Source organism: Chamaea fasciata, unplaced genomic scaffold, assembly GCF_029207755.1.
Source record: "Chamaea fasciata isolate MVZ Bird 193981 ecotype frontalis unplaced genomic scaffold, bChaFas1.0.hap1 SCAF_1, whole genome shotgun sequence".
NCBI classification, from domain to species: Eukaryota; Metazoa; Chordata; class Aves; order Passeriformes; family Sylviidae; genus Chamaea; species Chamaea fasciata.
The window spans coordinates 127636622-127649174 of record NW_027094086.1 but is presented as its reverse complement, the minus strand read 5'-3'; the positions used below and the strand labels follow the sequence as shown (position 1 = coordinate 127649174).

The 12553-nt window shown below is 36.7% G+C and overlaps 1 protein-coding gene across 6 annotated transcripts in view; it reads right to left on the bottom strand.

Moving 5' to 3' along the window:
* ICA1 (islet cell autoantigen 1) overlaps nt 1-12553 on the bottom strand; it is a 64919-nt gene that overhangs the window by 15149 nt on the left and 37217 nt on the right. For all 6 annotated transcript variants that reach the window (XM_066196812.1, XM_066196829.1, XM_066196805.1 and 3 more), the window contains 4 exons: nt 8708-8833; nt 8427-8525; nt 2265-2359; nt 185-234 (listed from right to left, as the gene is read on the bottom strand). In XM_066196812.1, the coding sequence (XP_066052909.1) occupies nt 185-234; nt 2265-2359; nt 8427-8525; nt 8708-8833 (370 nt within the window). The remainder of the gene's footprint in view (nt 1-184; nt 235-2264; nt 2360-8426; nt 8526-8707; nt 8834-12553) is intronic.

The window sequence follows — 12553 nt, the reverse complement described above, 5'->3', positions numbered from 1 at the left end:
TGAATGAAATGCAGTGGGATGTAACATGTAAGAGATTAACTTTAACAGATTCTCCTGGCCTTTGGTTTTATGCATTTGTAGGGATTTGCTGGGTGAAGCTGATAGAGGAAAAAAACCAAACCAAACAAAAAACCCACCAAGTGTTACAGCACTTAAGGAGTTATGATAACATGATATATAATACCTGAATAGTTCGATTCCTTGGTATGGCTCTCCTCGTCTAATGAAATCAACCTTAATTTGAAAGAAAAAGAAAAAAAAATTGGAAAAATAATTCTAAGACTCTAAAATAACAATATGTTTTCCTCTTTTTGGTCAAATCATCACAGATTCATATCATTAACGAACAAACAGTAATAGCAGATGGCATCTTGGTTGGTCTGTTGTTACCTTTTATTGTTTCATTGGCAGGTCTGTTAAAAATGAAAATTAGATTGAACTAGCAAATCCTATCAGCTTCCACTTTTAGTCTGACTCAATTCCTACTGAAAAGTATTGTGTATTCTGCATTTCCACACTTGGTCTTTCACAGCTGTTATGAAGGAGCTACGACTGTTCCCCAGCCCCTTACCCCTCTTTCCCCCCCAAAATGGCAACCAACCACTTTGTGCTTCTCTTTTTAAGAGCAACTAATTAAAAACCAACAGTCAGGACAGTTTTGCCCCATGTCAGCAGATTTCAAAAATAACAGATCAGCAGCGTTGATGAAAAAAGCTCTCAGCGGGGTAAAAAAAAAAAAAAAAAGGTGTAGTTTACATATAACTCTTATACAAAGGTCGTCTCTTCAGTGAGGAAAACATACTTTCAAACTGCAATTACTTTGTGTAAAGCCATTCAAGGAGTATGGACTGACGCAGCCATGACACTTAGTCATTAGCTAATGTGATGGGGAAAAGGACTGTGTGGGCACATTCCTCCTATCCTCCAGTGACAGGACAGAAAAAGACACCTCCTCTGCTCTTGGGGGTAGGCCTGTGGTAGAGGAAAATTAGATTCAGGTCAAATTCCCGTATAATGAATGTTTACTGTGAATGGAAAGTTCATGAGGATTTAAAAAGCTTTGTCTTGTGTAATTCTGGAATCTCAGATGTTTGTTTATGGTTTTAGACAGCAAAAAGGATGACATTTTTTCCCCCCACTTTTATGCCAGACAACGACAAAGATTATGCACAAATAAACACAAGTACAACCATGACATGGCATCTGATCAATTTCCTGGTAGGTGCCAAAGCGCACATCTTGCATAAATCACACATTCATTCTAGAACTTCATATTCAACACTGAGGAGAGAACTATTTATTAAGCTCTATTACTGTCACATGAGATGCAACAGATGGAAGTAAGTGCTGTGGAGACAACCACCTGCCAAATGGTACTCGGTCAAGTGCTTTCCAATATCAACAGCACCAAATCTGACCAATTTATAAAGTGGTATTGATCAGTGGTTCTGAATCTGTACCAGAAAAATGACTGAAAAACTGAAGTCCTTAAAAATCCGTTATTATAAACCGCCAAAAAAAATACACTAATCAGTCAAGCTGTTCTCTGCTTTTTGACAACTGATCCTTTGCTGGGTACTACATTTAAGCAGGGATAGTCAAAACAACAGGTGGCAGCAGGATTATATCAACACTGCATCTCCTGGCAACCGAATCCTGACGGTCAGGTAGGGGAGGGATCGCATCTCTTTCTCCTGTTCTCCTCTCCCCACAGCAGTCCATTCATAAGTCTTTCTCAGCTCAGACCTACAGGTAACTCAAAACTTGACAGCATCAGCTCACTTGGATGTACTTTATACTAAGTACCTACTGCTTCATTGAATTACTAATTGATGCTGTATACATTACAAAAACTAATCGCTGCTCGGAGCAATCAGTAATCTATATCCTATTTCCAGGTGAAAGCAGATGCTGCTGAAAGGAGAAATACAGTGCTCACATATCTTCTTCCATGTGTAGTTGTTTATCACTTATTTTAATAAAGAAAAAATGAAGCCAAAGCTGAAAAAACTAAAAAGAAGTCTAGGAAAGATGAAATAAACCTAAGGGTTTTATGGGCCTTTTTAAAGCTCTTAATTTCACCACAAAGTTTATTAGTTTTTATGTACACATTACTACATTTCAGGAATTTTTGTATTGAGGTAACAAGTAGAATTAGACTAGCGGTGCCCACATCCCTCCTTATGTTTGGTGACTTTAGCAACCAGGAAGCAGATTATAGACAAAAATACTTATTATTTTGATATACAGGATATGTGACTTACTGACTCTGCTGATCTTCCACTGAATTGGTGCTCTCAGTCTGCGGGTCCTCCTTTTCAGCTTTTTCTGTTAGTTTATTCACAGGATCTTGCAAGCTCTAGATCATAACCATAATATAAATGTAAAGAAGAAAACCAATTTGAATCAGGCAAGCTAAAGTGTGTAATTTGAGACCAAACCTGATTCTAGAACCAACAGAAATCAAGCAAGAATGGTTTTACACTGCATCAAAACTGTATCTGATTCAAACAAGCAGTATTAAAAGTGTTAGAAGATACTCTTCAAATTGAGTCTGTGAACACACTTCATGTAAGAAGGTGACACACGGCAACTTCTGAACACATGTTCTGTTTCTAATATTTCTAAATGATTATTTCTAGGTAAATATTTCCAATATTTCTAAGTAAATTTACCTATATCATGTGCAAAGTAGGCACAGATGGCATGTTTCTTTGCTGTTTCGGGGATTTCCTTATTTTTTTCCTCCTTCTTTTCCTTTTTTAAGATGAGAAAAATGAATCCTTTACATCTGTTTGTTCATCATATACTGCTTCTTTTCTTATTTACTCTTTTTTTTTCCCTTACACAATTATTCACACAAACTTGGTGACTGCAGTGGTAGTGGGAAGATACTGCTTTGTATCCTAAATCTGAAAACAAGGGTTAAAATCTTGAATGATAGCTTGATAAAGGTCGGGTGTGTTATTACGAAACCCTAGTGTCCCCTTGCAGTCTGAAAAGGCTGTGCTACAAGATAACAACATGTAGTTTCATGGTCAGCATTTTTATAACCAAAATTTGGAGATAAGAACAAGCCAACACAAGCATTATAGACTGACTCTGAAGTGATAAATATACTACTGGTTGTCACTCTTATGCATCAATTAGAAATTCTGTCTAACAAATTAAATGAAGGAGCCCAGCAATTAAGTAAAGCAGATGTTAGCAGTGTAAATACTTCTATCTCCATGAAATGGTTTAGCTGTGAGGGTGAAAAAAAATTCCTCTTTCTTAAGTCAACACAGTTTCTGAAAAATTAAACCATGTTACATGTGAATAGTCTTGACCATTTGTAATTAAATTTATTAATGTTACCCTGATAGTCACAGTAGTGAATCTCACCCGATCTTCTCCTCATGTTGTCCCCCATCTCTCAAAAAAAAAAGCTAAGGGTAAAACAGAGAAGTCACCTTCCATAAAAAGCTTAAAACCCACAAAAATGTAGTGGTTTTCCATCTGGAATTTGAACAAAATATGGATGTGTTTCATGAGAAAAGTAAAAGAAAAAAACACGGCCTAATTGACAGAATAAAAGTTAGGGTGCCCAGCCCATCTGTCACAACAGAAAGCAATCCCAGACATGTTGCAGGTCTTGTTTGCACTGTCCTGTTAATCAGGATAGAGGAGTCCCCAGAAGGAGCATTCCAGTTTCTGCTTGGTTCAGTATTTGTCTGTATGAGGAATCTATACTTCAGTATTTTAGAAACTAAACTTCTAGATTTGTCACGTGCTGCAGTTGTTTTATTTTTTTTTTCCCTCTCAGTAAGTTAATTCTACACAGAACTGCTAATTAATTTGTCATAAGTAGCCTCAGCACCGCAGACATGGTCAAATATGAAGGTCACAAAAACAGCAATAAAAAAAAAGCCTTAAAGAAATGAACCTTGTTCTGTGGTTGCCACTTTTTTATTTGACACTGTTGTTAACCAAAAGTATATGTAAATGTACTTCTTGAATGCTGGATAAGGACACTAGCTAGTAATTATCAGCTCAGCTAATAACCTATGTATGAGTATCACCCTTTCCCTGAATTTGTACTGGGTACTGTTTGGACTGCACTTCTTGTGCTATTAAAATCGATGGGAATTATTCCTTGGAATCCAAGAAGTCCTGACTAGAGTTCAAGAACATTCAAATATCAACTATACTTGAAGAAAAGTGCAGAGCAGAGAAAGAAAGCAGCTCAGCATTATGGGGACTGTGCTGCTTTGGGCACTTGAACCACCCTGGACATCTTCAGGTCAGGACACAGTGTACTGAATCAGGGGGTGATGGTGAAACAGTAATGGTGCTCTGCCTGCCACCAAGTATAGCACCTTAGAGCTTGCTCCAAAAGGGATGTAAAGGTTTTGGACAAAAATCAGAACTACTTTAACTACTGCCTAGCTATTTAAGTTAAGGAAACTTATTAGTAGTAAAGTCTGCATATTCACCAAAAAACCCCATGGAAATAAGGATCCTTCTTTAAGGACCTATATTTTAAGAAGCTTCCTTTGTCAGTGTTTCAGGAAATCCATAACTAAAGGACTGTGATCAAACCACGGAAACGGCATATAGAAATGGAGTTCACAAATACCTTGGGAAGGAAACAGCATGATAATAATGGTAGTTACTATTTCCTGTATTAGAAAAATAAACATAGCTCTGAAATACAGCTTTGGTCTCAATGGCGATTATGATAAAAATAGTTAAAAATCAGAAGCTGTATTTTGATGCAGTATTTCCATTTAACAACTTTATTCAGACTCAAAATCAAATACCAAACAATGAAATTATTTTCCTCACCCCTGCCTGCCTCTACTCTGCATTCTGAGGTTCACTAAAAACTGAGGCATCTTTTCAAAACAATTTTAAGAAGCTATGAAATGAGTATGAAATGAAACTGAATGTTAAAAAAGCCACAGTCAACCATTTTCTAAACATGAACCCACAGTAATGTGATCACTACTGTCAGCAAGCATAGAAATGACACCATAATTTTCTCTTAATTGTTTCAGGTTTCATTAGAAGAAAGAAGCCTCAACATCTAGAAAGTGATTAAACAGAGTTGTGACGAGTCCAGACCAAAGTGAGCACATTTCAGCTGGATGTACCGCTGACTTGGCTGCTCAGAGCACACAGATGTGTAACTTCACAGCACTCTTCTGGCTGCTCATGTGGACTAGAATGGATTTGGTTGTGAGCTACACCACATATGCAGCTTAAAGTAGGATCCTTGCATATTTAGAAACCCATCTTCCTAGCTTCCTAATCTCTCTTTTACTACAAAAGTCAGATCTTACACACTGGCAGAGCAAGTTCACAGTCATTCACTCTGCCTGATGTGTCCGTCTCTAACACCAAAAGTCACCTAGTGATATTTCACCTGCTCCCAGTAGTCAGACTAAGTATCCAAACTAACAAAGGATTCCTCCACTCTAGAGTTAACTCTGGTTCCAGATCAGGCTCGACTTCTGACTGCTACTCACTCACTAAATTCCTTCACCTGCATCTGAGCTGCTTTCAAGTAAAGCCAAGGTCATCTGGATTGCACATAAAACCTGCCCTCCGCAGTTAAATCAACAGCGTTGACATTGCACTCAGCTCACCCACAGCTCCTCTCAAGTGCCTTGGACAACTAATGCACTTCTAGACAGAAAAAGAATCAAAGCAACACAGCTAAGGGCAGTTTCAGGAGCCAGGCACACATTCCAATATGTCACAATATTTATGAAAAAGTGCAACAGCACTGAAGGGGCAAAAACTTAAACATATTTCATTTGGGGGGAAAGCTGAAGAGGATGAGGAAAAGCAGGTTGTCTCAGAATTTCCTCCCAGATATTCATCAAGAAAAGAAATACCACACCTCCCCGAAACCCTCAGAGATGGAAAATCATAGGCAATCCTATCTATGAGTAAAGTCATGGTGTGACAAACAGAAACAAGAGAGGATACCAGACTACAGCAGAGGTCAGCAGAAGGCAGCCGTATTGTAATACTTGTTTGGACAGAAAACTCTAAGGGAGTACTCCATGTAAGGAGCTCAGGCAGCAGTATTCTACTTCAAACAGAAATAAAGAGATGCACTGAGATTTATGCCTTTTGACTCCCTTACCTGGGCTACTATTATCTCTAAATTCATACAAACTCTTCAGGAAGTTTGGTATCCTAGCATTTAAATTTAAAAAATGCAACTAAATATTAACTGGTTAACTAAGGCAAATAAATGGTAACAGAAACTAGAAAAAACCATATTATTCATGAAAAGTAGCCCCTGAAATAAACTTGAATTCATTTGATATATGTTAATTTCAAGACAATCAAACTTTAATGGCTTTACCAAAACAGCAGCTCATCATCTGCAATATTAAAGCAATGGATACGGTAACAGATACTTCTACATCACAATACATAGAGTTGTTAGCACATTAATAATCATCTTTCATCAAGCATAAAACTCAAGAGTTAGGAAATACAGCTGCAATAGCACAATTATACTGTTCTCTGCACATACCCTGAAGCAAAGAAAACAAATGGGCTGCTTTTCATTAAAGGAGTTTGGCAAACATCTCTAAAGACAATGTTTTCTTTCCAGAAATAATCCTGAGAGGCGCTTCAGAGTTTCTTTCCTGAGGTAAACCTGGTACACAAATATATATTTATACTACAAAATACAAACAACAGTTTTCTAGTACATAGCACCTCTTAATTTTTCAGTAAAACAATCTATGTCTAAGTCAAATATTAACTTGTATTAATTTCTTCTTTTAAAGTAAAACATTAATCCTGCATTCACATATGCTTAGTTTAAGTCAGTTTAATTTGTCTGAGCAAGACTTTGTCTCTTATGAAATCATAAAGAAAAAAAATATTTGCAAGCATCAAATTCAAAATATTCATTTAAGAAAGACCCCTTTTATGGTATCAGGCAGGGAAAAATAGTATAAAAGAAGTAACTTCCAACTAAATGTAGAAATAGGCACACTGAAATATTTTATGTATATTTTATTCCAGTATATATTCTGATTTTATATTTTAATGCACACAGTCAACAACAGACAGGGCATCTCCATTTGGTACATTTTTAAATCAAAAGTTTCTCAATCAGAAACTACACTACCTTAGATCAGCTATAGCTATCAACCTTACTCTATTAAAAAACAATACCTCGTAATCTCAGTGTAAAATTAGTTTGCAGCTCCTTTTTAATATGTAGTTATTCTAGTATGAACATATGACTGGTAGGGATCAGTTCCCTAACCATAATCACCTATTGTTATTCCACACCCAGCTGTAGCAGAGGTGAGATGAGACTCACCACACCCTTCAAAAGCGACAGGCAGAGCTCACTTACCCTAGAAATGTAACTGAAGTAGCAGCAGACATCTATTCTCTTAGGCAACACAATGTCACCTGATGCAATCACCAGATTTTGATTTAATCACCTTAGCAATCATTTAATGTAAACAATCAGAAACTAATAGCTGGGGACAAGAGATGGTAGAGAAGACTTTGGTATAGAAAATAACCCCACACTCTTGAGACCAAAAGAAAAAAAAATCCCTGATACTAAAAGCCAGTAACACAGTCTTACTCCCAAGCAGCTGTTTTCCGAAAGCACAGTATTACATGAAATCCTATAGTTTTAAACCATCACCTGATTAGCATAATTTATCAGCATACATATCAGTGCAAATACAGGAAATTGCATCTTCTCAGTGCAGGATGTGAGCAATACAATTGGTTAAGATTTTCATAACAAAGGCTGCATCCTGAACACACTACAATATTCCCAACCATTTCTACAGTTACTTTTTGCTTCACGGGAGTGCTTGTTATATGTGCGGCTTCAATATAGATGGTATTTCTTTATCATAGATTCCCAATCTAATTTCAAATTTAACGGTGAAATGTTTCACAGGAGGAAGTTCAGACAGTACAAAGCATTCCCGAATGTCTCTCATCCTCCATCACAGGGGTACACCAAAACAGGTGCACTTTCTTTCCAAGTTCCTCTCCAAGGTGTTAAAATGTTATTATACATCTTGAAACATCATATGTGTTGTTCAAATAATCAAATTTTTAGATACAAAGGAGCATGAAGAATAAATCCCCAGCAACACTGAAGGTTACCTACACAAATTAGACTGAAATTGTTTTGGATCAAAGCAAAGATAAAAACATCCTCAGAAACCTTTAAACATCAGGAAGGTAAGAGAAGAGCCCACCAGCATGGCTGGTCAGAAGGACATTAAACAGAAAACCTGTATTTAAAGGAAAAGACAAAACAGGAATAAAAGTGTCAGAAAATACATGGAAAAAATATCAACATGTGCTTTCTACATCCCTGTATGATCTCTTACTGGTTATCACTGGGCAAACATATATATCTATATATTCCTTACCTTTAACATAGTGAATTCATATGGCTGATAACCTTTGAAACTTTCATGGATGGCTGCCATCGTGTGTGAAGTTTTTTCCCAAAAATGAAGCAGTGTTGTCTGTAAGGCAGGGTAAAATTTCAGTGCCAATGTTAAAATAAATCGGTTTTCAATGCAAATTTCACATCTTCCCTCCAACACTAGCTACATATTCTTACAGTTGAATGTTGCCATGGTAACATCTTAAAAAGCCACATTAACAGGAAAACATTATTTCAGAGGTCAACATACTCCTTGGATACCTGATATGTTGTTAACACATGAGAAAGAAGGTTGCATCTACTCGCTCCCAGAAGATCCACTTTTTGACAGACATCAGTCTTCAGTTTGTCAAAGTTGAGTTTTGCATGTCGCACTTGTGCTTGAACCTTCACACAAAGGGACAATTGTTTAGGTAGTGATTTTTTTCTCCATTTTTAATGAAAGAGCAAGCTAATACAACCTCCAGGGAAATCAGACAACTGAACAGACTCAATTACAGTTTTATTTTCATCAATCCCACTGAAATTAAGATAAACTGGCTAATAGATGGTACTCTTACTATCTTCTCTGTTATTGCTTTTTGCAATATATTCAGTGAAGAATCTTTGTTTTCTAACCCCTCTTTTGTGTGATAGATATTAATATAAAACATACACTGAGAACAATATGAGTACTCATATTGGTATCTTTCAATGAAGACAAATTCAAAGCCCAATCAAAAAATTTGGACCTAAAAGTTTACTACATAACATAGAGGTGCACAGTCAGAAACATTTCTGTGTACTTATAGTAAGAGACAAATTACACTGACAAAGTTTAAAGTCTGTCTGCAATGACACAGCACTTCAGTATCTTTGGATCGCTACAAAAATTTCACTCATTAAAGTTCTCCAACTAGAACAGGAGTGCCTTTTGTGTTTACTGCTATCAGAAAAATATCAAGTCCCCTTTTCCTGGGAACTACCAATTTCTGTTTCAAGGGGTTTTAGTTTTTCAAACCATTTTTCTATCACCTATTAAGTACATACACATGTACATTAAGTACATACACAACATCCTGTTTCACAAATTGCACGTTTAACAACAATGCTGACATGATTTGGCATCAGGGTAGAAGGCTGATGTAGGCATTTAGTATCCAGGATTCTCCTTTTTTGTAACAGCTTTGCACAGTACCCAAAGACTATATTAATGAAAGATATTTGTTAAAATTCTGTAAATAAATTTTGTTAGCGTTTTCTTCCAATGGAATGGGAAGCAATCAAACCACAAAACATAATGAATCTCCTATAAGTCTTTCATAGTTAAAATATTTACCCTCAAAATAAAATGTTTCACCAAGAAAACAAACTACTGAAGTAAATTATACATTTCTTTCCTTTTCTGGCCTAACTTGGAGAGTAAACCCATTTTGTCCAGAAGACGCAAACTCAGTCAAAGATTTGTCAAACTTGTATGCTCCTGATCTTCAGAAGTGAATCTGGAAATTTGCAGCAAGTGCCGTGTGCAGTAAGATCAAATACATACATCTCATAATACAATCTGAAATGTTACGGTTACTGTATTTCTGCTCTTATCTTCCCAAACTCAGATTATACAAGACCTCCAACCAGGCAGAAAAGCAGACAAAAATCTGCATCCCAAATTCATCCGATGACCTACTCATACAAATTACGGGGCTCCTGGACTGCTGGATGTGGCAACTTTGTTTCACTCATCAGATCAGTTCTGCCTAAGCAACACTGCAAACCAGCCTAATCTGTTCATAAGGGAGAAACTATCACAACTCAAAATATGTCATAAAGGCAGAATCTTACAGGTGAGATTTAGAAAAAGGATGATGCCAAAGGAAAAAAACAAATCCCACTTTTTCTTTTTTTAGTAAAGAGCAGTCATGCATACAAATGCTAAGCTTTGATATAAAAAGCAAGGAGCAGCTACTGCCAAGATATCTACTATAAAGTGTGGAATTTCATTAAAAGCCCTACCCAGTGAGAGTTACACCAGCATGAGCTGATGCTGCTTCTTAGTTTGGGAACCCCAAGGATTACTATCCTTCTAGATTGTGCCTAATAGAAGCCCAAGCAAGGCACAATGCTATCCATGCCAGGAGTGCCATCCCAGGCACAGCTGTCTAGCCAACACAGCATATGGGTAAAGAGCTTATGGACCTCTAAAATTAAGCAGGTTGGAGGAAGATAGGAAAAGTGGCAGGAGAAGTGTAGAAGCTTTATCCAGCGTTGAATAAAGACATTTGTCCTGTGTTAAGTCCTCTATTTGCTTTAATTGCAAGTGACTGCAAGCGAAGTTATAACTTCAGTGTAAAAAGGAGAGTTGCGAAGAAAATCATGGGCCCGAGCAAAAAGGAACCTCTAACTGAAATCCAAATACGGGATTACGTGCATGTTTTGCCATAAGGAATTGTTGCGATGGGTAGGGATTTAAGGAAGAGGTGTTGTAGGGCTTTGAAAAAACTAATCTCAGTTACAGCCATGAAAATCCAGAGAAATTCAACTGATGTAAATGGAAATGTGTCACATATATAACTGTCTTTTACAATGGTGCAGCTGAGAACAGAATCCCTTTCCTACTCAGTATATCACAGAACTGGTGAAAGCACAGTAAGAACAGCTGTGGCTTTGTAGACTGAAAGTCCAAGTAAGCAAAGAATGTTACTTCTGGGGACTATAAATACTCTGCCAGAGATGGTGAGCCACAATTTAAAAAATAAGAAATACTAGTATATGTAATTATGAATTCCTACTTCAACTCCTTAACAAAGGAGAAAAAAGTCCATAAAACAAAAGCACCTGTAAAGTTTGAGTTGCAGTCTTCCTGCATACATTCTTCAGGAACATTTGGCAAAGAACAAGGCCAGCATTTATCTTAACTGAACATGTAATTAGTGTCTCTTTTAAAAACTGAAGCATTCATAAAGAGAAAGAGGTGATCCACAACACAACGTGGAATACAAACCCTTAAGTTTATCACGCTCATACAGATGATTCAAGACACTTAATGCACCATTATCAAATGCTACACATTTCTCTTGCCAACCAGGAAAGATGTCATATTATGAAAACTATTAAATTAAGGATGCTTTTAGGTTTTTTGGTATATTGAAAGTTTATTGTGTTTATTGACCACACACTATATCAGCATGACCTTTTGCTTTTTATCTGTGCCAATAAATGCATTTTCAATTGAAATTATTATTAGACATCTTTTAAGATTACTTGTTGGCTTCAGGAATTAGGTACAAAGCCTTAGTGCTTACAAAGCATAATCTACTTAATACCACACAAGTTATCAGAATGAACCTTTGGTTCTCTACTCAAGGGAAAGCTGATATAATACATACTAATCTTCTTCTCCTTTCTCTGCAATTACTCTCTAAGACATGAGAAACAGAACCTCATTGTGGTCTCAGTATGGCAAATTTTTATTCATACATTTAAGTTCATTAAAGCTGAACATACAAAATTTCTTGAAAATCCTGGTCTGAAAACTGTCAGGATTTTACTGACCCTAGGAGAACCACCTTGATCCAAACACAACCTGAACATTTTATGATGAACAAGCTTCTAAGCATCTGAAACTAGACATGCTAGATGTGAGATTTATATTATACAAGACAATCTTACAGTACTCCTGACAAAAAAAAAAAAAAAAAAAAAAAAAAAAAAGATTATTACTCTTTGTCTTTTTCTAAGCAGCAACCTGGAGCAACCTGCTTTTAATTTCCCAATGCAAACACCTAAGTGCAATATTCATAAAGAGCACACAAGAAAAAATAAATTTGGAAAGCAGTATCTTATTCAATCAACAGCCAGATAAACTGCAAGATGCCAGACAAACCTGAAATAATTTCAAAGGACTGAAATGCTACAATCCTAAATCCTGGGGGTCAAAAGTCAGATTCTAGAATGCTTTATTGTAAAGACAAATATTTGATAACACGTTTCCTAAACAGTATCATAAAATGGATCAGGTTGAAAGGGACCACTGTGGATCCTTTGGTTCAGCCTCCCTGCTCAAGCAGGGCCATCCCAGAGCACACGACAGAAGATTGCGTCCAGACAGCTCTTGAATATCTTCAGTGATGG